This window comes from Taeniopygia guttata, chromosome 4, assembly GCF_048771995.1.
Source record: "Taeniopygia guttata chromosome 4, bTaeGut7.mat, whole genome shotgun sequence".
NCBI classification, from domain to species: Eukaryota; Metazoa; Chordata; class Aves; order Passeriformes; family Estrildidae; genus Taeniopygia; species Taeniopygia guttata.
Window position 1 is genome coordinate 10,348,206 of NC_133028.1, and position 27,665 is coordinate 10,375,870.

The 27,665-nt window shown below is 42.6% G+C and overlaps 1 protein-coding gene across 1 annotated transcript in view; it reads right to left on the reverse strand.

Moving 5' to 3' along the window:
* The window catches only part of CPZ (carboxypeptidase Z), a 33,765-nt gene that overhangs the window by 4,740 nt on the left and 1,360 nt on the right, over positions 1–27,665 (reverse strand). The window contains exons 2-9 of the mRNA XM_030270650.4: positions 17,278–17,301; positions 15,990–16,364; positions 14,599–14,811; positions 12,402–12,598; positions 11,302–11,463; positions 5,499–5,657; positions 1,356–1,491; positions 128–267 (exon numbers count right to left, since the gene is read on the reverse strand). Coding sequence (XP_030126510.4) covers positions 128–267; positions 1,356–1,491; positions 5,499–5,657; positions 11,302–11,463; positions 12,402–12,598; positions 14,599–14,811; positions 15,990–16,364; positions 17,278–17,301 — 1,406 coding nt within the window. The remainder of the gene's footprint in view (positions 1–127; positions 268–1,355; positions 1,492–5,498; positions 5,658–11,301; positions 11,464–12,401; positions 12,599–14,598; positions 14,812–15,989; positions 16,365–17,277; positions 17,302–27,665) is intronic.

Consider the following 27,665-nt stretch of genomic DNA (forward strand, 5'->3'; position numbering starts at 1 on the left):
GAGGAGTGTGGTATTTGATTCAGCATCATCTCAAGAGCTAACCAGGAAAACAGCAAAGAAATTAATTTTGACAATGAATGAAAAAGAAAAACAGAAAGCAAAAAGGTTTGTAAAAGCAGAGCAGTACCATTTCCATGTAATTCAGAAGGGCACCTTTGTTTTCATGCCAGATTGTAAACAGTTCTTCCTCCAAAGGAAACTTTTCACATCCTACCTCCACGGTAACTTCAAAGCAATTTGTGTGAAGGTAATTAAAATCTGCCATACCTACAGGTTTAAAAAGAAAGAGGAGAGCTTATGAACAGCCATGTAGCTTTTAACTGGAGCTTTGCTGCAGCAGTCAGCTGAATGCCATCTCCATGGATGTGCACGGTAAAAAGTGCTTGCTAATATATAAAAAGTGTTCAACAAATTCAGAATTCTACAACTTGTTTAAACTATAAATTAACTAATGACAATGACATTTTTTTCAGGCAAAAAAAAAAAAAAAGCATAATTTTACATTATTATTCACCTGGCCAAGAAGTGGCTATAGAGCAATAAAAATTGGTTAATCACAGTAATTGTATTATGGGTTGTATCAGAGGTGATTGCCAAGGATCATCAGAAGAAAAAATGACTTTTTGCCATTATTATGTTCAAAACTGTTTCTGTACAAATGACATTGGATATAATTTTAGAAAGAACGTAAGCCAAAGAGATCTAAACCTAATTCTCACACATGCCCTAAAGCATTCCAAATGTGTAGTTTCAACATAATTATTTGGAGATCCAGCTGAGTCCTATTGGAAAACACAACTGAAGCACTGCTGAAAATTTATGAACACTGATATTTTATCCATGCCAGTATTGAAGGAATTCTAAAGAAAACAAAATACTATTATTGGGGAAATCAAATTAACAACAGAAGCACAAATGAATTGGATGTTTGTCTCTGTTGTAGTTCTCCCTGAAAAAAGAATTTGTTTAAACAGATGAGAAAGCAGCACATGCATTGTCTACAAGATGGATTCAGATTCATGAGGCTAAGAAATGAAATCATAGAATTAAGCATTTATTTCTACATGTCACATTTGAAAATAAAAATATTATATTACATGATATAACAAATTTGACCCTTGCATAATTTGTTCGTTTTCCTCAAGTCCCATTGGGGTTGAATGCATCCCATGTTATCTGTATAAAAACATTACCAACATAGATTTTACTACTGAAGTCCCCTACAAATTATGTTTTGCATGGGTAGGACCTTAACCAAACTGAAACAAATAAAACCATTTTATTCAAACCCTGGTGTCTTATAAAGGTCACATAGAGGTTTTACCTCACTTGATATGATGGTAAAGTGGTTTTACCTCCAGTGAAGCTGTACCACTCAGCACCATTAATAATACCTCCACGTTTCACAAAATTCCCTCCACAGCGAAGTTCAGACCGGTCCGAGATGACAGGGTGTGCATCTGCATAGGCTTTAGCCAGCATTTTGAACACCTGTAACAAACATAATTGCAATATGTTTGCTTTTACAAACTGAAAACTTTGCCATTGTTGTTATTAACTATTGCTGTTCTGAGTCCAGACAACGAGCCACCCTGTGTCGTCAAGACTGAAGGAGGTGATGAACTGCTCTAAAAGGAAGTTTCTTTTGTCACTAAGAAATTTTGGTTTGCCCTCTTCTCTAGGGTTGTTCTCTGCAATCCAATATATTTATCCAGGGAAAACATATTAAATACCAGTAGATTTTCTGATACTTGGCTTCAATCTAACACCTGGGGCAGGAGTACAGGACATTTTTGGTTGTACTTCAAGTCTCAGGTTTTAAAGTTGAAATTTAGGTCTCCTTTAGGTTTTGTTTTAGCTTTTGATACTTTTTACTCTTCAGCCCAACTAAATCTTCACACTGAATGCTGTTTAAAATAGTCAGTGCCAATTTGCTTTGCACTTATCACTCACACAGGAAAATCTGCCAGTTTGATCTCAGAGAGAACTCCTTCTGTGTGGGGCAGAAACCGTTCCAAAAAGTGAAGGATAGGACATGATGATGTAGGATGTCACCACTGATTTCCAAAGAGTGTTGACACTGAGGAAGAGCAGAGCAGTCACCATGCAGAAAAGAACACTGATAGAACATGTAGTGAAGACAGAAGAAAGAGCAGTTATCTGAAGAAACCATTTATGTGAATCATGTTCCTGCCCTCTTCTCCAACGGTTATTCCAACCTTGTAGAAAAATCCTCCCTCTCCTTTATGTCTGTTTGGAGCTCATCTGCTAAGGCAAGATTCTCAGATTTCAACATTGAAATTACAGCAGTTATCAGATGCTACTTGATGCTACTATTCATTATCATAAGTTTCATTCCATATTGCTTAAGACAATGTGTGAAAGAAGTTTGGCAGCTAAAATCCTAGTTATAGAAGTGATCCTAAAGCTTTTTCCTAGCATTGTTATTAAGGATAAAGACCCAAATGACCAAGCACACAACGTTGATTGATATTTGTAATTGTTTCTAATAATGACAGGGCTGAGCCAATTATGGGGTCAGATAGGTGGACGAGGAAAAGGGGAAAGAGAGTTTAATGCAAGTGTAAAGATACTTTACTAAAATACTTCTGATGACCAGAAACTAAAAATTCAGACTTAATATAAAATGCTTTTGCAACTCCCTCAAGTTTCTATGTGTCTAAATATTGCTCAGACCAGAAAATTTTGTCCTTCAAAGTTTTGCTGAAAAGAAATAGACCTTAATTAAATATGTTAAGAAGAACTTTTACTGCCAATAGTTCAGTGCCAGACTCAATATGTTTAATTTCTACAGGAATTTGGGTCCCAGTTCTGAAAGTTCCATGGAAGGTATTTGATAAAAAGTTTAGAAGGTGCCTATGTGAGGTAGGAGTATGATCCTCACCTTTTACAAAGACAACTGCAGATGTCCTATTTCCAGTGACCAAGCCTCCTCTTGTTTCACACCAAGAGGCATAAGGATTTTGCCTGGCCAATAGTTCAAGTGAAAGGACAGTGGTAGTGAGAAGAGGAAAAAAAAAAGTACCTGGATAACAATACATTTGTTATCACTTAGAAGATAATGTATGACCAGTCATGGACATCAAGGAAACTTAGATTTTTAGGTATAATATAGAGGAACAAAAAGGGGGAAATCAGAGGAGTCCTTGTGATTTTGGTAGTGTGAGGTTTCATCCAGTAAAGTGAGGTCAGTGCTGTTACCTCAGCCAGAACTTTTACCCCACTGACCATCACAGGTTGGGTTTTTCAGGGGGAGGGAAGGGAATGTTTCAGTTCACCAAAGGGAGTGAACTTGACTTGATATGGACCTTTCTGCTCTAGTGAGCAGAGTCATCAATTCAGTTTCTTGTTTAAAAAAAATAAAATTAAAACATCCGTCTCCACAAACCCTGAAATATGGGAAAGTTTTTAGGTGGGCTGAACCAGATGCAAGAATGTGAGTGTAAAGACATGATCCAGCTTTGAGACTCCTTGCTCTCAGCCAGTACTGCCCTAGGTTGTGGTGCAGGCCAAAAAGAGACTTGAAATCTGCAGAGTCTTGGAGAGAGGAGAGGATCCTTGTGCTTCCACACATGCACCATTACGAACATGGGGAGATGGAAGCACAGATGCATTTTCAAACAGAGAAACATGGTTTGAATATATTTCCCAGTATTTTATTTTTTAATACCTGGCTATCATCTGCTCTGCAGAATTTCACCCTGGTCTGCAAGTTTACCCTTGTAGAGCAAATGTAGCAGGTCAGCATTCAGAACAATGGTTATGGCCAATGTATGGCTAATAACGAAACTGCTGTATTTTGGGATGCAGCTTTCCTGACAGCAGCAGCCGTAGATCACATTACTTAAATGCAGGTCACTTCACTGGTGCAGGTTTTATATATTTCTGTGAAAATTTTCAAGTGATACTAACAGGGCTGTTCAGGTTCCTGTGCTGAGTCATTTGAAAAATCAGTTTTCCATTTAAAACATCCCCCACCCTCCCCTGCATATTCTAAACTTCCAGATTTGTAGCCAAATTCCCAGACTTTGCAGTCACTGACTATGCAGCAGTCACCTGTATAGGGTTCTCTGTCTCACTGTGTTGCAAGCCAGGAGTGCCATTAGGGTTTGTCCAGCTGTACACTACGCTGGGAAAGAGCCCTTTGTCTGTGTGGCTGCATCCTTTCACTCAAAACATACATGCTGTCCCTGAGTGGAAATTATGGAAGTACTGCTGTACTTCCATTCCAGGAGTGAACTGCTCAATAAAGCACACATGGCAATATTCCTTCACTATCTATCTATAAGATAGCCTTAGACCAGGCAGTGGGATGTAAAAGCACAATTTTCTGATTTTCCCCAGCCCTCAGAGAGAAGTTCTGCAGCTTGCATTAGCACCCACCAGATATTTCTTATACAGCCTTGTTGCTGTGCAGTGCCTGGTTAATTTTATTGCTAAATAATTTTCATACACACATAGTCACCAGGCATTGTACAGCTCAGAAGAAATGGATTGATACAGAAAATGTTTAACAGTCATATATCTTTAAATATTTAATATGTGTTACTGAGAACTGTCATTTCAGAAGAAGCCAGCCTAGAGATATGCTCAAAGATAAAGGATGCTTCAAGTCAAAGATCAACTTCTGACTATTTTCAACTGTTCTTTGTTTATATAAAGAACCACTTTTCTTAAGAGGCCACAGACATTTTTAGCACATGCTAGAAGGCTGAAAAGCTAGCTGTTCTCCTGGTGGGCATGTCAGCAATGAATACTAGATTGAGGAAACCAAAGGGAAATAGGAAAGATGGCAAAAAATTTCACAGAAGATTTACAGTGAGTCCCAACTGAGGAACTTTCCAGGGACAAGAGGGGCAAACCAATCCCATTCATCTGACTTGGAATAAGTGTTACAAGGCTGCCACCATATGGCAACAAATCTTTTTTCCCCCCACTCCTTATGAATTCCATGGGAAAATAACGCTGCTGGTCAGGCATGTTCCTTTTCTTCTAAAAAAACACTGGTAAAAGTATCACAGCCTACTCCCTTAAAAAATTTAAATCTGGATTTTCTGTGCTCTATGAAACTTTATTTGACCTCACAAAAGATGAGTAAATCTTTCCAGAACAAGCTGATAGAATGTAAACAATCCTATTTTTAAAAGTACATTAAGTCAGTGAATCAGAGACACATATTCTGAGTTGGAAGGGATCCACAAGGATCATCAATTCCAAGTCTTATGTGAAAGGCCTCTGTGGGAATTGAGCACTTGACCTGGGAATGATTAGCATCAGGTCTACTCAAATGAGCAGATATAAGGTTATATATATGTACATAGACTTGCATTATGTAAATAAATATATCATTTAATACATACATGCATACATATACACACGTGTACATGATCTAAATTAATCACAGTTTGTTATTTATTAAATGTTTCCATACTTCTACAAACTGAACCAACATCCTAACCCTCCAAAAGCAATATTACCTTCTCATCAGGTGTAGGGGAGAACATTTTTTCTTCCATAGGATGCCTTGAATAGTCATAAGGATAGGTCACAACCAGCTCTCCCCCATGGAGGCTGGCAGAGAGCACAAATGGGATAGACCTCAACCACTTCATGACTGCTTTTGTCTCGGGGGCCACCTGAAATCCAGGAGAAAAAAAAATAGCTGTGACTAGCCATGCAACTGCAAAGGTATTTGATCCTGTGCAGGATGAAGCCAAATGGAGAAGAGACTGTCAAAAAGAGAATGTTGAAGCTCTTTGGCTCTTCCAGCCCAAACGTTACTGGGGAAGAAAATCGGTTTTCTCCAGGGAATGGATGATACACATTGTTCACTATGGAAAAACTGGAACAAAAAAGAAAAGAGAACATTTGACAGAAGAAAAAACTTTTCATTACAGTGACATTTTCAGATTATGATGGCAGTCCTTTAGGCTGGATAACTTGTGGCATTTCGTCACTTCTTACCTAATTGCCTAAATTCATTTCTGAATTAGCAGGATTGATTTTGAATGGATAAAGTGAAACAGGGGGATAAATTTGCAATTCTCATCCCTTGTTGAAAATGTATTTGCTATGTTTAGGTGCAGGTTAATCTGTAAATAAATGAAAACTAATGTGTATAAAGCACAGCAATGCCTGTGGTTTGCCTGCTGTGAACCATGGCAGATAAGTCACCAAATTGAGGGGTTTTTGACAGTCCTTCCTCAGTAACAGCAGCCAAGGGAGAGGGCAGCAGACTCCAAGAGATGTTCAGGCACCCGGCATGCAGGAGGCTCCTTCACCCCGCTTCTGAGGAGTCATTTGTGGGACCTGCTCCGGTGCTAGCTCATTCTTAGGGATAACAGTGGCATCTGGTGGCCGATCCCTGCAAGCCAGACTCACGCCGTGCCCCCGGAGAGTTGAGGTTCCCTTCCTTGCAGCTGGGGGAAAGAAAACCTGAGGAGGGCAGAGGCCACTCATCTGGACCCTGCACCACTGCAGATCTGCAGGTTTTATAAAAATGAGAAATACCTGTTATGATGAACTTTGTACAGCATCTATTTAGGGCTGCTTTAGGATTGCTTATCACCCTTGGCTTTGACTCAGCTGTCAGAAAACCAGGCAGCCAGGGCTCCAGAGCACTAGTGACGAACAGTGTGCAGGGAAAAAACATCCAGAACAAACAAGAAAAAACTACCAAACCAACCGAATAAAGCCCCTAAAGACCTATATATTTGTGTTTCAACAATAGTAATTCCTGTTTTCTTTGGATCAGTCCCTAATCTGCTATTGTTAAAATCATGTATTATAGCTCCATCAATGAGGCAGAAAGCCAAGGAAAAAGCCATGTCTAAATACCATTTTACCTGGAATGATTTAAGAAGATTTTTCTGTCTGCTCCTGACCTAAGCAGGAGACTGCCTCCCTAGAGATGTCATATTTTTAATTAGTCCTTCTAGTGTTTGGGTTTCCTTAAAATGCCCTTCTGTAGCTATTGGGATAAATGCTACTCTGTAGCTTTCAACTTTGGCATTTTAAAGAGGCAACTTAAAAAAATAGGATGTGAGAGATGATCAACTAAGGAACATACCAGAAGATCAACACTTTGCACACCAGAAGACTAATCAAAGTTTTTTTTTACATAATAGGGAAGATTAAACAATGAGTTTCCAGTGAAAAAAAAAATTAAAACGTCAGATAAAGAGCATTCCAAAAGGAAAGGATTTCTTGCAGTCTCACACACCCATTCACACACTGCAGAAGTGAGAGAAGAAAGCAGCCCCCAGGCTTCTTGACAAGAAACATGGCACTGTCCAAAGAATGCTATCTGCACCAAAGTATTTGTTTTTCTGGCCTTTGTACAGTGCCCTGGGATGAACAGATCATGATCTTTATCCCATGGCTTTGGACTGAACCAGCCACCTCCACCTGAACCCTGGAAGCTGATCCTGTGAGCCCATATCTTCTGGGGAGAAGTCCCCAGAGGGCTTGTAAGGGGCTGTCAGAGTCACTGCCTGCCCCATGCATTGGGCAGTTTGGGAGTTTCTGCCAAAACTGGGGTGGTTGAGCCCCTGGAACAAGCTCACACCTGCCAAGTCCAGAGCACCAGCCCTTCTGAGGAGGTGGCTGACCCAAAATCCCATCAGCTCCCTGCCTGCTGCAGCTGCCCCAGCTCCTGCTGCCCAGCCAGAGGCCGTGCCTGACACAGCATCAGCTCTGCTTTCAAACAGCAACCTTGGGCCTTGATAAGATTTTTGAGTTGCTTCTGCAATTCAGTGGACAAGAGTAAAATGCAGTTTTATTTGAGAGCTCCTGATCAGCCAACTGGCTAAGCAGATACCTGCATAAGCCCCAAGACAGTCCTGTCTCACAGAGCCAGTGTCTTACTGAAGTGAGTGATGGGAACAAACAGGAGTTTAAATGTTGCTATTTTTATCCTAATAACATTTCAGTGACATGAAATGAGCATATTCTGATTCAGCTCCACCAGATGATAGCAGCTGTTATCTATGCCACTCTGGCCTTTGACTTTTCCTTCAATGTGAGTTTTGTAGAGGTTTGGTTTTTTTTTTTTCACCGGGGCTTTTGCTTTCAAGTTAGATGAGATCAATTTTAAAGTATCTATCTCACAAGAACAATTCAGAACACAACTAGAAAACAGGGAAATTATTTCTGCTTGAGTATGAAAAATGGCCACTACTCTTTTTAAACCTGAATCTCATTTCTTCAATTATATTGCAATTAGTCACTGTCTCCATCCATGGCTTTCAAAGATTTTTTTTCTCCCTTTAAAAGCAGTCAGACTAATTTTCTTAAAGAGTATGCCAGCCTCCACTGGCATAGATTTCCAAATTCTGTTTGAACCAAGACAATTGAACTATATTTCAGATGTAGCCTGAGGTCTGTCTGTCTGAGCCCTCAGACCATTTAATACAATAATTCATAAAAGTGGGGAGCAAAACACTCTGAATGAAGCCAGGCTTTTGGGGAGCAGTAGCTCTGACTGAGAGCTTTCAGAAGCTTTCTGCTTCCTGATCTTTATACATTGCCCTGCAGCACTCAGGTAATTACTTTAATAAGGCAGGTAACAAACACTGCTAAGTAAATTAAAGGGGAGAGGCTGGTGTTGAAACATTCAACCTAATGCTCCTGCATGCATAAAGCACCACTCACTGTAGGAGCCATGGGCTCATGTGCCTGACAAAACTGAAGGTCATTAAGGGACAGCTGATTTGGCAGTCCCATGGTACTATCAGCAGAGGAGACACAAGGCTGTGAGACCACTTACTGCCAGGTTTGTGAACCATAGGAAACTACAGTCAGCAAGGGGATTTTGTGGTGCCACTAAGGCCACAGGCCTGGTTCCCTCACATGCTCTGTAAAGCACATGGGTTTGGAGATGTCTTGAGTGTTGTTTATGTGAGGGACCAGCTTTGGGGCCAGGAGAGCACCTAAAAGTTCCCTAAGCTTTGGTGCTCTGAGGAGTACCTTGGATGGCCATCTTATTTCTTCTTTAAAAACAAGAAAAGTTTTGCAGGAGAAGTGATGTATTCATAACCCCAGGTCCACACCCACTGAGGCAGAGCTCAGGTGGGGCAGTGGTTGTGTGCCAGGGTTCTCTGGTCCCTTGTCTGTGACAGATCGCCCAGGGTGATGCTGCAGCTGGGGCAGAGCTGTGGTGGGAGCTGTCTCCACCCATCCCTCCCTAAGCTGCTGTGATGTTACAGTGTTTAAGAAAGCTAAAGACATGGTTGTAAAGATGGCTTCTGCAAGTGGCTGCCTGCCACTACCATCTCTCTTGCAGGGCAGCAGAAGAGCCAGGGCAGAAGCAGGACTTGGAGAGGGAGGAGGTTAGGGCCAGGAAATCCAGAGTTACAGGAACTCTGGGCTGGACAGTGTAAGACAAGCTCACAGTCTGCACCAGGCACTGGCAAAAAAAAATGGGGGTCAAGACACGTTTGTCCTTCCTCACTGTTGCCTGGGTCCTCAACCCTGCCCCTCTGGACATAGAGAGGGAGCACATGGCTGAAGGAAGATCTCCATCCTTTCCTTCCCACGTTGGAGCAGGGGAAGGGTCTGAGGAGCCCTTCCCCTCAGGTGAAAGGAGCGCCATAGATAATGTGGGATGAACTGACCACAGCCCCCATTCCCAGTCCCTCTCCACCATACTGGGGAAGCAGGTATTGAATTCAGGTGCAAAATTAAGCCTGGGAAGGCAAAGGTGGGGGGAAAGTGTTTTTATGATTTCGCATTACTCTGATTCAATTAATAATAAATCAAATAGATATAAACAATTTTATTCAAGTCAAGTCTGTTTTGCTTCTGATGTTAATTAGTGACCAGTCTCTTCCTATCTTTATCTTAACCCATGGGCTTTTAGTTGTACCTTCTGTCCCCTGTTCAGCTGAGGAGGAGAGTGATAGAGTGGCTTTGGTGGGCACCTGGCATCCACTTCACCACAGAGGTGAATCAAAATCTCTCTGACTTTTCTCCTAAAATCCCTTTTTTTTCCCCTCTCAGCTATTTTCATTTGGCCTTAAGGTCTGATCCACAGCTCTCAACCCTTCTTTACCATCTGAGGCTCTGAACCCCACTTGCATTTACCAGCCTGCTGTTATCTGTTATTATTCAGTCAAAAGTTGAAAACTTCTAAGTTTGTGACCTTATAACCATGCAGAAATTCAGTGCCATAAGCTGGGATCTGTGATTACATGCAAAAATAGAATAAGCAACTTGAGCTTAATAATGGCAGAAATTACTGGTCTAATACACTGTGCATTGCTGAGCCTTTTACAACCTTGTACATTACCCTGAGGAAGTGAGGTGCTTTTATCTAAATTTTACTACTGTGAAATGGGGTACCAGAACACTGGGGCAGCATCAGGGATGCTTTTGGGATTTAGACCTGGCTTTACATAAGACTATCTGCAGCAGAGTAGGAACCTGAAGTATGATCTCTCAAATCTTCTGCTAATACCAGATGAAACAATGCTGTTCCCTACCTGTCTGAGTATTTGTGCCAGCAATAAATATTGTATCAGAATATAATTAGTTTAAAATTAGAAGAAAAGAAGAGCTTCCAATATCTGAACTACTGATTTAGCTTCCTGGGATTCTTTTTTCAAGAGCAACTAAAGTCCACTCAGAGATGTGCTGGTGGCTGCTGGTCTGCCAGCAACACAGGTAGGGCTGATCTTTGCATCCCTGACATAACATCAGAGCTTAGTGATGATGAGTGTGAGGCCCTGTAGTGCTGCCTCCATCCTGCTCCCACTCTGCAGCAGCAATTTTCCCTCCCAGCACCTCTGCAGCTCAACTGGCTGTTTCCACTGCTCTATATGGCTACAGTCATTTATAAACATCCTGTCTTAATGGAAGATGACACCACACAGCTTTACATGCAGTTTTTGTAAATTTTCCATGGCAGAAACTCTTATTGCATCAGACCTGTGCAAGGCTTGGTGCAGTGACAACCAAATTCATAAAGGCTTTAACAGGTGCCACAGTTTTAAGCACTAATGATGAATTATTACACACTTGTGACCCCCTTGTAATAGTCATTATTCTTAATCTAAACCAGCAAAGTTCAAATTGTCCACAAATTTTCCAAATTGTTTGTGACACCTGCCTCTTTGGCCAGACCTATACCATGACTTTCATGCCAATTCTGAGCCTGTCCACTTCAGTCTCCTACTGATAAAATCTTATTACAAGCAAATAACTTCAGAACAAGCAATCTCAGTCTCTTAACTCCTGAGCTGCTCTGTAGTATAAATGATTTATAAAACGTGTAATTCATACCTTACCCCACCAGTAGGACTGTGGAATGGGGATGTGGTCCAGACGGGCCCCACGAATCCCAGCTCTTCTGTAAGCCTCAGATGTCAAATCTGGGAAATTTCTGTTCAGGTCCAAGTTCTGAGCTGTCTGTCGCCCGATGACCCATCCATTGTAACCAGCCCCCTGTTTTGTCACACAGAAGCCAATTTCAGAATAGCTCCCTGCCTCAAAATAGCACTTTCTGGAAACTGATTAATCAAAGGGAAGTTTTAAAAGAAATAAACTGAAAATGTCTGTACTGTTAAAAAACCCACGCTTATTAATTAATCACATTTTGTCCCCATGAATATTAATGCACTAACTAGCATTCAGGAAGTGTTTCACTCACCAGTGATGTGACTCATGAGAGGAACACAGGAGCCTCTTGCTCAGAGCAGCATGCAGAGTGGGTTAGAGGAGAAAAAGAAAATACAGCTGATGCCCCAAGACAGGATGAGGCAGAGTGCAATAACCCCCATACTCATACAACAGACAGAGCTCACCACATGAGCAGAAACAGAGAAAGAAAGATCTAGTTTCACATTAGTCGTGTCAGAGAAAACAGAGGGGGAAACAAGAATGTCAGGTAACAAATAATAGAGTTTTAAATTTCACAGGTCTCCATCTGACATGAGTTGATCTCTGAAAACTGCCATCCATGATGAAACTTTGACAGTACAGACAATATTCACATTGCATTATGCCTACAGTTTTAAAAGAGGGGGAACTTCAGCATGTTATTAAACTGCATTTCCTTATAAAACAATGTAAGTCATTATAGTGAGTCAGGCATTTTGTTCTAGAACTGGTAGCAGAGAGTGCTAAATGTGTGAAAAAGTAACACAGTCATTCCCACACCATCACATGCAGGCAGCAAAACTGACAAATATGGCTCTGATTTCCTCTTAGTTCTGTTCACATCATCTTTGGAAAGCAATGCACCGCCACACCTACTTGGGATTCTGGCAGTCAGTTATTAGTGTTCCCCCCTTTATGTGACACTCCCCTGCCAGTTTGTTCTTTTCCATGGAGACTTACAGAAACATGAAGGCCTGAACATCTCCTTATAATAAAACTTTTACCTCTTCTGCAGCCAGTTCATATCCATCAGGATTGAGTGAAGGCAGGAGATGAATTCTGGTGTTGTTGATCAAGGTCTGGATGCGAGGGTTCCCAAGGAGATATTCTGAACACAGATACTGTGCGAGGTATATCAGCAGTTCCTTCCCCACAACTTCATTTCCGTGCATGTTGCCAATGTACTTAAATTCTGGCTTGACTGTGGAAAGTAAAATATTGAGATGCTTTAATTTGATTATACCTGAGTGGCTTCCAAAATCAAACTAACACAAGTTGCTTACTGATGAGTCAAAGTCTTATTTACACTAAATTCATGCACATGTTCCTGCAAATTGTGGTTCTAGGTAAACTTCTCCCCATTAAACACCAGTTCAGCAACAGTTTAAATAGTGTGAAATAAAGTTAAGTCCAAACTATTAGGATTCCAAACCATAAGAAGTGGTCATTGCTCTGAGCTTTTGAGTCATCATTAATTGTGAGCAAAGGATGCTGAAAACAAAAATATCAAGCCATGGCTGAGAAGGAACACAACACAACCCTGGAACGCTGACCTACCTTGGGGGGCTTCAATGCCTTATTTTGTCACAGATCCTAGAAACCATCGGCAGATATGTAATGTATTATTCCTTTATTTGGAAAAGAAGTTGGGTTATGCATCAAAAGGGGCTTTCAGGCTAAGTAGCCCTTGAATAAGCCTATTAGAAACACATAACCTTGCAATTCCCTGTAGTTATTCTCTCAATTTCCATCTTTCCTTAGAGACTAATGGAAAGTACAAAATAGGTGCACTTTGGAGACACCTTTTCCAGTCTATTCCTTCATCTTTCCTTTGATCCTGGCCAGCCTGGAGCACTAGACACTGGAGGGAGCCTGACACAGAGCTATTATGCCACTTGTTCAGGCTGGCAAAATCTCCATCTCTGGAGCTATTTCTACCTACTTTTATGCTGTCCCAAGCAGCATGAAGCAATAGATTTAGAGAAAAATGCTAGGAAATGTGTTAAACTACCATCTTTTGTCATGCCATATCACAGTTTTCATTTAAAAGCCTGATTCATAGGCTTTGTGTTTTCCTGGCAAATGGAGTACAAGCTTAAAAAGACACCTGCAACTTATTATCTTTGAAAAAGAGACAAAGGGTGATAGGCCAGGAAAATGTAGCATAGATCTTTGCTCTGCTAATGACATCTACTGGGACCTGATTAAAGGCACCTCAAAATACCTCTAGACCATACAAGGCAGCACAGCTGAGAGTAAACAAAGTGACCAGTCTTTGTTGTCCCCTCTGAGTCCCCTCTGTGTGCAGCACCAGTTCTGCCACACTGCTGAGACTGTGCTGATGCTGGAGCACTTCTGATGAGAAGCAATCTGAGGCTCTCAGCAATGGCCAGAGCAATCCACCATATCTAGACAAGTATAATTTTTGACCTGGGAGCTGGTAACCGGAAAACAATGCCTAATACTGCCCTAGAAAGTTATCTGCTTTGTGAAGAATTCAAAACAATTAAAAATCTGGTCCTTGCTGTCTTAGTGATGAAACTACAAAATGCTGTCTTAGTGATGAAACTACAAAACAGAGATTTGTAGTGTTCCCCTCTGCAGAAAATTTGTGAGGACTCATATCCTAATGTATATATTAGCATTTATATATAGTATAATAACATCTGTTCAGGGGCTATGATAACAAAAATTCCTGGTATCACCCACCTGTTACTCTGACATGAATAGCACTGACATGAATCTGTTCAGGAGGATTGTTTTCTGTGCTGAATCATCCTTTTTTAGTCTTTCTCTATCTGAGGCCTCCTCAGAAGACTTGTGTATTTTAGGATGTGAAGGACAGTTGGGAAGTGGTAGATGATAGGGAGAGCAAGTCAGTAACAGAAATGTATCCCAAATTTGTACATTGGGCACAAATAAATAACAGTGATATCACTGCAACCAAAACAAGGTGATACAAGGAACAGCATTACCAAGCATGGTCATGCACAGAGCCCATAACAGTAAGAAATTGCTATTGGGTTGTAATTGCTACAAGGAATCATCAACTATCACTGCAAATCAGGAACACAAGGAAGGAGAAATGTTTTTTAGCCACTGCTTTTTACAGTTTAAGAGATGTCCCAGTAAAAGGGCCTGTTTTCACTTGGATAATCTGGTCTCCCCTGAGGCAGCCTGATCAGCACTGATAAAACTCACGCAGTTCATGGTGTCCGGGCTTGGTTGAAAACTCAATCACAAAAAGATCCTTCCCTTCAAAGCTGCGGCCTATGCTGTAAGTTGTGGCAATGTGGGAGCACTTTGAAGCGGTCTTCTTCAGCGTGCTCACCATTTGGGAATATGAATGGTGTTTGAACTGAATAAAAGTTGCTGGCACGTCTGAAGGCAAATCTTCCTCAGCGTCTACTTCTCCTGCAATGAAAAGTCGTAACGGTGTTTAAAACCATAGTACTCAGAGGACTGTATAAAAACCTGCACTTTTTTCCAAATTATCTTTATAAGTAGAAGAATTATAGAAAATAAAGCTGCAATCAAAACAATAAATGTATGTACTATATCCTACACTTTATTGTGACATGTTTTTTAAAAAATTCTACTAATGCATATGCACACTAGTAAATATTTGTGCAATCTCCTGTTAAATTTGACCTTTGGCATGCTAGCTCATTTCAGTAACAAATTGTACAGATTTTTTCCCTTTAAATTTATTGAATCATTTTTTTGATGCTCTGTCTTCAGCTATCTGGATATTCATCCAAACAAAAATCTGTGACAATCATTAATGACAATATTTTAATGAGCTGTTAAGATTGACAGGCAGTGAAAGATTTATAAGTGCAATAAAGTTTCGGTTTTTAAATAAAATATTTCAAATATATAGACAGCTATTACACAGGACAGGGCTTATCTAAATGCATCCAAACATCTTGCTCTGAGCTGCCTGTCTTGATGCTCTTTTTCAATGAGGGGGAGAAATAGATACTTCTTGAGCACAGTTTAATTAAGTCTTTAAAACAGGTTGAACAATATTATTGGCATATTAGAGGTCTCTACAAAGACAAGAAGCTTAGTTGACAAATGAAGAGGTTTTGTGCCATGGGTAAGTCAAGCTTAGTGAGATGAGACCCTCCCCATGCAGACAAGACAAGATGTGCCAGTAGAGCGACATCTCTCCCTTCCCTTCCCTTCCCTTCCCTTCCCTTCCCTTCCCTTCCCTTCCCTTCCCTTCCCTTCCCTTCCCTTCCCTTCCCTTCCCTTCCCTTCCCTTCCCTTCCCTTCCCTTCCCTTCCCTTCCCTTCCCTTCCCTTCCCTTCCCTTCCCTTCCCTTCCCTTCCCTTCCCTTCCCTTCCCTTCCCTTCCCTTCCCTTCCCTTCCCTTCCCTTCCCTTCCCTTCCCTTCCCTTCCCTTCCCTTCCCTTCCCTTCCCTTCCCTTCCCTTCCCTTCCCTTCCCTTCCCTTCCCTTCCCTTCCCTTCCCTTCCCTTCCCTTCCCTTCCCTTCCCTTCCCTTCCCTTCCCTTCCCTTCCCTTCCCTTCCCTTCCCTTCCCTTCCCTTCCCTTCCCTTCCCTTCCCTTCCCTTCCCTTCCCTCACCTCTCAGCTTTGCCAGGGGGTCATAGCACCCCTCCTCCTCCCCAGCGAAGAAGCGGTCACAGTCTAAGAAGTAGGGCCAGGCCATGTCTATTGCATCAAAGGCAGGGAGGCAATTCTTTTTGAGGTTTTCACAGACGTGCCTGCAGGGCTTTATGACTTTGTCCTTTTCACACTGCGGGGCCAGCACTGAGCAGCCCAGGAGCCTCAGGTCGGGGTTGCATTCCCCCTGGAGCAAGTTGTGCAGCACGCTGATGAGCAGGTACTCAGAGCTGTACTCAATCACTTCTCGAGACTTCTGATCCAGAAAGTTAGGATACACCATTTGAGTATAGGCAACATCAGTACAAGAACTCAGGGCAATGTCCACACATTTTGCTATGAAAAGGAGATGAACATAGGAAAAACAACTTTCTTCACTGATACTCTGAATAGACAAAGAGAACATGACAAATACCATGTCCAATGAACTTATTTCTTTAGTTGTCAGGTAGGCTGGGAACAGTTTGCAAACTGAATTGCATGTTTAAAACCACTTATAGAAAGATGATGAGAAGCATGCTTGGTTCTGGAGATATAATTTGAGTTTAGGAATTTGACCAGACAATTACTAAGAGAAACGTGGGAATTTGATGATGATAAAAACTCAAGATTCCTGAATAAAAGTGTAATTGTGATATCACGCTCTCCCCTGTCCTTGAATTGTCATATGGATTCCCTGAGTAGGTGTGAGATCTTATAGGTTTTCTTCTTTAGTGGGGAACATACCACTAAGTTACGTGTTTTCTCTGCTTGGCCCCACAAAATTTATAGAGTTATCTCTGAAACTACAGACCCTCCATGAAGTTTGATTGAGATTGCCCAAAGAGATGAAAAGTCATTCTGGTTCTTAACTCACAGGCAAGCAGACCAATAATATAATTACTTGTATAGTCTCATAAACCTAATACATTTTAAGAAATCAGGTTAGGAGGTCTTAGGAAAGATAAGTGTTGATAACACCCTCAACCCACTTAGAAGTGAAAAAGAGTAATAGAAATGCATATCTTAATAAAATTACTGACTGTTATAGTATTGGATCTATATTTGAGTGTCCTTCTCTTGGTAATGATTCTGGCTGGTAACAAACACTGTTGTAACAGCAGCAAAATACTACACCATGTGAAAAAGCACATTTCTCTTCTAAGAAAACCCACTGTGGTACCAACATGAGTATACTTGTCTGGAAAAAATGAAGGAATACTTATGGTTTTGAGGTTCTCCAAAAACAGGAAGGAAAGACGGTTCATACCTTTCTGTACAGTATGGCATTGACCTGTAAATAAAGAGGAAGAGAAAAATCATTACAGGGTGGGTATCCATTGTTCCTCCTTTTTCTTAGGAATTGTGTGATCTGGTATCTGCTGCAGCTCAGACTGAGCCATACCAGTCATACCAGGAACAAGCACATATTCCCAGCAGGCACATATTACAGAATCACAGAATAGGCAGAGTTGACAAAGCCCATTCCCTCTCATCCATACACAGTTTGGTGCCTAGGAAATTTTACTAATCAAAACCTAGATATTATTTAATCTGGTTAGTCTAAAAGTCCATATGAGTCCTTCTGTACATATCAAAGTGTTTTATCAATCTCCTCTAAAAGATCTTTTTGTCCTATATAATGCTGTGGATACCTTTCCTGTAAAACAATTTGGTAGATATGAGGGGACTTTACTCCTTCCTCATCCTACTTCATTGTATCTCCAGCAGTTGTGTTTTATTACACTATTAATAATACCTTAAAGCTAATTATTTTCCTCCCCAGCTACTCTCACAGGAAAACTTTTCCAAAAGATCACTCTCCTAATGGCTAGAAATTGCCTTTTAATTTCCTGTTTTAAAGTATTTGTGGCCAGTTTATATCCATTGTTGTTGTGCCAGCATTGTCCTTTAGCTTAAGTAGCTCTCAGCATTCCCTGGTGCATTCCATCACACTGTGTTTGCAAAGAGCCAACAGATCTCTGCTTTCTGTTTAGTAGGTCAAATAAATGGTGCTCTCTTGATTTTGAAGGAACATGATTTGCTTCTTTTGCTCCTGTAGCCAATAATTCTACACTGTCCTTCTCCAATGCTGGCAACTAAAGAAACATATTTCTGCCAAGGTACTGGAGCTGGTTTCACTGGTGCCTCATAGGAGCTAAATCACTCTGTGCAAGCCTGAACACCACCAGGTTCACCTTTCTTCCGGTGTACTGGGGATCTCTTCTGTTGCTATTTCTTGTTCTCACTGGGGGGACAGGGATCCCAGCTTCTTGTTCAGTAAATTGAGCATTTATCCTCACAAGACCAGATTCATTATGTTATCCTTTTTTCCTGATAAAGAGTTTAAATTTCTACTCCCGGCATATTTGTTTAAGCATAATCATCTGCATATGTGTTGCTAATGAGTTGATAATTCTTTAGCCAAAATAAAGTCATTGTAATGAGAACCAAATTAACCCAGGGATTTTATCTTGGAGGGAGACATTTAATTGGAAATCAGTCTGGTTCTATATTATGGATTGTAATTGAGCCACATTACCTCATAAAATAAATGAGGCATCAGAACTAGCAGAAGCAGCCCATCCCCAACACCAAGTTCTGTTAATCAGCAAGCTAGAAAAAATTATGTCCATACAAACTCCTTTCCCTGCTCAGTACATTATGATAATTGCATTAAATAATACCTGGTTCATCAACAGTGATGAATCCATTATAGGATTTCAGTGTTTCCCCTAGCTAGGCACAATCCCCTCTGTGAGTTAGTTATTAAGGTCAAGGCATTTCTAAAAAAGCTTTATCTCAGCCAGATACTGCATGCAGTGCTACATCTGGGGATAATCAAGGAATAGCATTTTGTACAATGCCAGCTGGGAGAGAGAAAGAAATGATCTTGTGTTAGTAAGAACACCAGCAATTAATCCTGCTTATAAAATTGGATGTTATTACCCCTTGAATCTGGATAGTCTTATATACTAACATCATCACACCCACATTTGAGAGACCTTGGACGTAGGTCTGGAGTCAGCCAAACATTCCTTACAGAGGGGAAAATGTAGTGTGGAGAGGACTGGCTTGAGTTTAGCCACATCCCAATGAGGAGAGTGAGTTTATCTGTTTAACCTCTGTTTATCACCAGGGTTATTAGCAATGAATCCCCTTTGTTACCTTGAGGGGTGGATGAGAAATATTTTTTCCCTCTCTTGAGCAGAAAATTAATGTATTGTAACTATTATTTTAGACTAGAGGGTTGTATGTGCTGGGCACAGTTCTTTGTGGGGTATTTGGGGAGTATGAATGGTCTTTCTACAACTGTTCACATTTCCTCGAAGAGGCATTTCCCCCTCTGCTGGCTCCAGGACCAAGCTACAAACATCCTTTTCGTTTCTGTCTCCAACATGCAATGATCAAATAATGAAACTGAGGCACAAACAGCCTCCCCAGACATTTTCTGTGCAGGAGTGCTATTTCCATCAGTCAGTTTGAGATGTGGCACAGGCCTGTTCTCAATGGCATCTCAGAATTCTGCTTGTTCAGCTGGATCAAAAAGGTGTTCTGGCACCGTGCTGGAACAAGCAGAGGAAACCAAAGGTGAAAATGCAGGAGGCAGGGTCTGGACATGGTGCTGCCTCTGCCTGCTCCAGCTCCCCGAGCAGCAGCAGACTTGCTGCCTTTAGAGATGCCTCTTTCTGCCCAGCTGGCCAGAAGGAGAGGCATCAGGAAGCAATGGATAGCTGATGGAAGAGATGCGAAATTCCACTAATATGCTCTCCCAAGGTTCACCTGAGGACTGGCTCCTTTTGTGAGCAGGAGGAGATGTTAGCACAGGAGAGGGAAAGATAGCTCTAGTTTCAGACTTTGTTACGTCACCCACCTGTTATATTTTTACCATATCTTTATAGGAAGAGGAAATCTATTAAGCAACATGGCCAGTGCTCATTAACAAAGATGCTGACTGAAGATGATAAATCTATTTTTTTGGTACCAAAAAGATGTGGTACCAAATCCATATAAATATTTTCCATTGCAATTGAAATCATTCATCTAAGTATGTAATAAGCAGAGGTAATTCTGCAATACCCCTGCTCAGTGGGTAAAGTCTTTCCACTACTTTTGATCCAGAGTGCCCCTTACAAACTCAAAGCTATCACAACTACTCACTGATTAGCAAAAGGAGCTCCTTGCTGCTGAGTCTTAAACCTGGATCTAAACCTAAATCTAGATCTAAGCTAAAATTACATTTAAGTCTCACACTATTGCAGCATACCCTAGCATTTTCTCTCTGTCTCTCCTTACTAGAGATATCCATGCAACTTCTTCTGGCCACCTCTCCCCGTCATGCAAGCTTCTGTATGATCCTTGTATCAGACACAGCTCTGTCTTGCAAACACCCAGGACTGAAACAGCTTGAGATTTCAGGTTATTGGGAGTATACACAAAGTCAAGAGAGAAAAGGTCTGGTTTATACCAAACCTTACTTTATAGCCAGCCTTGAATGTGTATGTGTGCTGATGTGGTGTTTTGACTTTCCCAATGTTTCCTAACACCAATGCTTCCATATGTTTTGGAGGGTGCAGCTCTGCAGAGGCCAAGGATAATTCTGCAGGATGTGTGCTTACATAAATATGTGTGGATACACGTAGCTGGGCCAGAGCCTGCCTGTCTGGAGAGCCAGCAGCAGGAAGCTCTCCAAGGCCAGCTCCCAGGCTGCAGCTGTATGGTCTGTTCCTGCAACCTTGCACCCACAGGCCTGCGTCTCTGCACATAGAAATCACCAGTAAATCCCCATCCATGCCCATGACAGCTTGTTTCTCTAAGCTCTGGCAATGCCAGAAGAGTTTAGCCACTCCCTTCTTCATTATCCTAAGAGAAATTACAGGGGCTGATATACAAAGAGTTTCTCAGGTCCCCCAATTCACTTGGAAGGCTTCAATTGCTGCTTCTTCTGTGCTTGAAAGAATCTAAAATGTTTCAATTTTTTGGTGTAAAGGCTTCCCTGGGCTCAAAGGAAGACAGTGTCACCTCCTCTCAAAGTCCCATCCATCGACAGGTTGGTACAGAGGGACCTTTTTCTTCCTGACCCAGAACAGCCTTTTCAATTTTTTATGTTTAGTTTTGTACTCTAACTATTCCACCAGAACTACAAAAGTCCTTTTGGTAGCACAGCTTCTATTCAAGATTATGGATAAAATAACTTATTGAAGAGGAGAAAAGCCATTTCAAGCTTTCTGAGCCTCTCTATAAAATGCTTCTGGTTTTAATTTGCAAAGGCAAGCTTGAAAATCTACAATGCAGCACATACATATTTTACTGCCAAGCTTACATTTTTTCCCCTTGATGATTCAGCACCAAAGGAAGCAAGCTGCTGTGATTAACCCTAACCCAGACAACAGAGCTCAACAGCTACTTCTAGTACCATGGGCTGGCCAGTTGCCTTTTCAAGAGCAAAGCCAACAGGAGACTCATGCGATTGATGATCTGGAATAAGCCCAAGGGCAAGTTTTAAATCTGAAATATCAAAGTCATTCAATGAGGCAGATTGGTAGGAGATGTGCTAGTCAGTACAGATCAAAATAGATCAGATAATTTATATTGTAAAGAGCAGCATACTCCCTCCCAGTTTTCTGAGCTTCTTACAGAACTTTCTTAAACTAGAAGAACATATGTATTCATCTTAGTCTGTTTATAAGCAAAGCCTCCACTTTTCCAAACAAAGCATTTTAGTTCCTTATCACATTACTATTACTCTCCTGGCTGTTTCTCATGGTCCATCAAGTCAGACTTTCAGTGATATTTTGCCTTTGCCACTAAAGAGACAAAACTTAGTATCAGTAGCAAGGTACAGATAACTGGAAAAGCACCTTCAAGTGGCAAAGCATAACCATTCAGAGCAGCTCCTAGCTACAGCAAAAGCACAAGGGCAGGACAGATCCATTATATAACACTAAAATGGATCAGAATCATCGGGAGGAGGCTGTGGGAGGAGTGGAGGTGTAAGGGGACTAGTGGCAGAGTAATGAGAGAGCTGAGCAGCTCAGGCAGGGGGAGAATGGCTGAGCAGAAAGCCCAGAAGAGAAGGCAGCCACACACCCAAGGCATACATGCAGGGGCAGCAGCGGAGAAGATTCCCAGTCACAGAGAAGAAATTACAGGAAAACTGGAGGAGAGAGAAATGCTTGCAAAAAGCAGCCACGTAGTTAACTCAATTTTCTGGATACATCAAACGTTTTGTGAGAAGAGGACTGAATAGATGTTATTAACCCTCCAGCAATTGCAGTAACTGCCTGGGGGAGGGATGTGTTTGAAGCAGGCAGAAGCAGTGCCCAAGAGCTCTGTGCAGCCCTCCTTTAACCCTGCTCCCTCATTTGAAGAAGCCTGAAAGCGCCTGAAAGAGATTAATGCCTCCTCTGCCTTTATTTTGCGGAGCAAGATCACAGCAGGAAGACACAAGCCAGTGTTCATTGCCAATCACCCTTCTTTCTAACCCACCTGCTGCCTGGCATTCGCTTAAACATCCATTTTTATTGAATTACTGAAGGGGTTCTCACAGCAATGACACTGCAATCAGCTCTTTTGGGATTGTTTCTCTCTCAGGACTGCCCTGGAGCTAGTGAGAAGATGCTGAAGCTTTTCCATGGGTGATGTAAGGTCACAAACAGCAGACCACAGGTCAAAATCTGTGCAGATGCACACCAAGACCTGGCACATGGCAAGAGCACAAAGACAGCCTTGGTGGGCACCAGTAATCCTCCCTTGTTCCTAGTTGTTCAGATGCAACTTAAACATGGCTGCAGTTGTAGGTGGTGCCTAGAAGAACTGATGAAGAGTATTTCTATCTGTCTGTCTGTCTGTCCCCACCACTGCCTTGGTGCCTCTGCTGACTCTGGTGTCACCCCAGCTGTGTCTCTGGCTGGTAAGTGCTGTTCCAAGGAGTCCTTCAGGAGTTGAAAATCCCAAATATAAACATAATTCCCATAACAAAACCTACAAAATGCCTTTTTCTGGCCTCATTTGAGATCTTTTCCAAGTTGCAAGGGAAAAACTACCCACTGGGAGAACAAAATGCAACAAAGTGGGCCAGCAGTGTCCAGATTGACTGAAGGCTTAGTGAGCTTCAGGTGTGACAGGGCTGCTGCTGAACAAGCATTTCCTGAGCACCAGGATGAGCTGGAGACATATGGAGATCATCTCTCAGAGTCTGGTCAGTGAAGGAAGAAGAAATAAGCTCTGGGGGATGATGGCATTAAAAAATAGCTGAGGTAAGAAGGTGGAACAGGTCAGGAAATCTCTGACCTATTATTCTCTGACTAGAAAACTATCATCTAAAAATCAATTGTTTTGCCAGATTGCCTGGTGAATGATGAATATACTTATTAACCAGGTAATCTGGATCTGTGAAGCCCCATAGCTTTATTTTGTGACAATGCACTCTTTACAGCTCAGTTCCTGTGTTTTAAGGTTGCAGTACTCGCCAAGTGCTTTAGCCAACAACCTACCACAGTTAGAAGCTTTCCTTTAAGCAAGCCCAAGTCTGTTGAATGCCATGGGACAGAGGATTATGTCTGAAAAATTTAGGGTTTTATCTTTTCTGTCACCATTTTTCCAAAACATCTGCCAAAACATCATTCCATCCTCTTTAAACAGTGTGTCCATCCCCCTAGATCAACTCTGTCTTTTCTTTAGTTTAGAAATATGAGGACTATTATAAGTAACATCACATCTGATTCTTCTGTAAGTAGAGTTTTAACCAAGTATGGTACTTTTATGTTATAAAAGATTGACAGTTAATTTAACAACCTTGGCGTAAACTTGTGCCTTAATCTCATATTGTCTCCTAGAGAAATGTATCCTATTATAACCCTAAAAATTGGATGTCAATTATATCACTGGAGTTACAAGAGTATAAGTTAAGGGATTGAAATTTCTGTTTTATTTCTGAAGTGGACAAAACAACCCTAAGCCCTAAAGTCCACTGATCTGTGACAGCTGCATCCAACTGGGAGGATGTCCAAACAAGATTCAGCAGTCATAAAAACACAGCAAATAGATCAAGACACGGCCCAGTAGCCTCAGACACCATGTTCAGAACATGATAGTTGACTTCTGCATGGTACCGCCATGCTCAGCCCTGCATCAGGCAATAACTCAAGACATTTACCCATCATTTGGCCCAGGCTTCAGCAGCCCAAAGGGGACCATGGTAGCTGTCAGCCAGCCAGCATCCTCAAACACTGTGACTGTGTGAAGGGAGAGGTAATGCCTAGAAATGTTATAGGGGATCAACCATTAGTGTTATTAAGTCTTGCTAAAAGCCTAGCTGTGACTAAGAGCAGTGGGATTTTGTTCAAGTTTTGACTGTGTATGCACACCCCCACATTTTAAAGATGTTTGTAAAAGTATTCTGAAGAAAACTTTGCCTTCAGATTAAAATCCTGTACAAATAATTTCAGCAGTATAAGGAGATACCAGTGTATTTTATTTTCAGTATAAACTTTCCCCTCATAAGTGTCTGTTTCTGATACCATTTCCCATGTTAAAAGGAGCTGAAGGCCAGTGTTGCTAAAATAATAATTGTGTAGAAATCCTAGAGCCACTGGCAGGAATTCAGAAGAGCTCACATGATTCAGTGATGACAACTGGCTTCACAAAGAGCAGGAATTTCTCATCTTGTGAGTGAGCATGATGTAGATGCTAGTTGTGTATTTTTTTGTTTTGACACAACTTGGACATACCCATCTCAAGTCCAGGCAGTGAGATTCCTGCAGCCTGGGCTTTCCCACACGTGGGAGCACAGTCCTGTGGCCACGCTCCACGTCAGCACCTGCCAGTGCCAGCCACAGCAGGATGAGGGACCAGCCCACTGGGGCAGGGAGAAGACCCCAGCCAGGTCACTCAGTGCAATCACAGGAGCAGCAGCAGCTGAAGAGGCTCTGCCTCTGTGTGTGCACAGGTTTCACCAGCAAACCAGCATGAGAATTAGACACAGCAGGTGAACAAATTTGCTCAGGTCCCATGGAGCCAGGGATAGTGTGAAGGTCATAGGAGGAAATAACTTTTCCTTGTTGCCTTTTACTTTGCAAAAACTGTGGCACATTGTGGAGTTTGAAGCTGCAAAGAAGGGAAAGGTATAACATCTCTATGTGAACACGCTTTTTCTGTCAGTCTTACTCAATGTTGTAGCTCAGAGAGGAGCCAGTCCCATAAAATCTGTTCTGGGCTCCAGAATAAATACTGTAATTGTCCCCTGCCTCCTGCCCTGGTGGTTTTGCACTCCTCTCTCTTCCTTGTACCTCCCCACTCCCTCTCATCTCCACTGGCTGAGGTCAGAGATCCCCAGGATGGGACAATGTCCATCTCAGGAGAAAGCCAAAATGATGAGAACAACAAGGTGCTTGGAAGAGGAGGTGACCCACAAGTGGCAGGTGTGCCAGCCACACTCTGGCTGCTCTCCTGCCTCCACAGCTCCAGGTTAAACAGCTCCACTGCTCAGGACTCCTGCCCGGAGAACAGGAGGCCCAGGAGGACCTTCTCCTTCCCTACAGCTGCCTGAAGAGGGGTTGTGGTGAGGTGGGGGCCCTTCTCCCAGGTAACAAGTAAAAGGATGAGAGGAAACAGCCTCAGGATGGTCATGGGGAGGTTTAGGTTGGATATTAGGGAAGATTCCTTCCCAGAAATGTTGTCAGTCTTCGGAACAGGCTGCCCAGGGAACTGGTTGAGTCAGCATCCCTGGAAGAATTTAAAAGATGTGCCCTGGCTTGCTGCTGACCCCGGTTCATGGTTGAACTCAAAGACCGCAGCGATCGTGCCGCTGTCAGGCTGTGCCCGGGCCGTTCCTCAGGCGCTGGGGCAGGTTTCGGGGATGGGGAGGGCGGCAAAGCTCTGAGCCGCCGCGGCTGGAGCCGCACGGGGGCGCCCCAGGCGGCGGCGCGGCCCGGCCGGGCCGGGGCGGCCCCGTGAGGCCCGGGGCGGGCAGGGCGGGCCGGGGCGGCCCCCGTGAGGGCCGGGGCGGGCGGGGCGGGCCGGGGCGGCCCCGTGAGGGCCGGGCTGGCGGCCCCTGCAGCGCCCGTGTGCCCCGGGGCGCTGCAGCAGCGCTCCCGCAGCGCTCCCGCAGTACAACAGGAGAGGAAAGGCTTCGTTGCTTTTAGCATCACTATTGATAAAGTCTTTTCGCTGTTATGCCCCATTCTGGATGTATTCAAGGCCAGGCTGGATGGGGGCTGGAGCAACCTGATCTAGTGGAAAGTATCTCAATTCAAGGCAGGGGGTTTGGAACGAGACCTTTAAGATCCCACCCAGCCCAAACCATTCTGTGATTCTACAACGGCCTGACCCCAGTGGCATCACAATTGTAGAGTTGTCCCCAGCTGCAAGGAAAGTCACCTATTTGAAGACACATTACGTCAATCTGCCTCTGTGGGTTTTTAGCTTTGTTGTCAATATTTATAAAGCACTTCATTTAACTAATTACCACTGGACTACATCAGCCAGTAGCAGAGATGCACAACTCGGACAAAGAGGAACCTGTTTTATTAGCTCACTCTGAAAAAGTTTGGCCATCTCTCAGAAGAAACATCCTAAACTGTACTTTTCTCACCCAAACTATAGGCTAAGAGGCAAATTAAACTCATAAGGGTCTGACAGTGGGACCTCCTAGCATCTTATCACTGAGAGAGACAGAGCTTACTGACTGCCCAGGGATACAGGACACAGGGAGAAGGCATCTGTCCTCCCTCAGTGCCACGGCTCCCAGTTGCTGCCCAAAAAACTCACCACATAGTGTGTGATGCCTGTGACATATTCTGGAGCTGAATGACAATAATCATTTCCTTATTTTTCTTAACAGAAAAGCACAAAGCATTTTCAAAGGACATTGGTATTGTAAATCATCTTTCATTTTGGCTTCTTATTCAAAAAAAAAAAAAAAAAAAAAAAAAGAAAGCAAAATGAGTCACTGCAGAACAAATACCACGAAGCCTGCAGAAAGCAGCTCCAGCCTTGCTGGGAGTCAGACAGTTGTACTGGTTCCTGCTGTTCTTTCCTGCAAGAGCAGCTTCAGGCTGGTCTCTTCTTAAGGGGCACTACAGGTCTGGCCACTGGAATACAGCAAGACCTACACAACAGATCCCAAAACAGGAGAGAAAATCCCACTGCTACAGATGAAGAAATAGTCTGTACCCTGAATGCTGAGAGGAGACCCCTGCAAGGTCCATTTGTGAACATGCGCATCACAGGCAGGCCCCTTTCTTTTCATGTGGCCTGACATGATCTTATCCCCCCTTTAGAAAAGAAAGACCCTGGAGAAACCCATCAGGTCTCTCAATGTCCAAGCTGCTGCTTTATTGTCTGACCCAACAGCCCTGCAGTGTGCAGTGTGTCCCCTGCGTGGCACACAATGTGGTGCCGTTGACAGCTCCCTTTCCCTACCTCTAGCCATCGCACTAGCAGCATATTCAGCTGCCTTTCTGCAAGTCCTGACCTAAAGGCACCACAGCTGCCAACACACACAAAACACTCTCAGAGTCACCCCTCCATGATCCATACGTTTGTGGTTGCTAGGATTAATGTCCCGTGGCAAGACTCTGATCAGCTGGAACTGTAGCAAAATCATACCTCACAGAGAAAGGTCATGCTACAAACCACACAGCCTCTTCCTGTAAT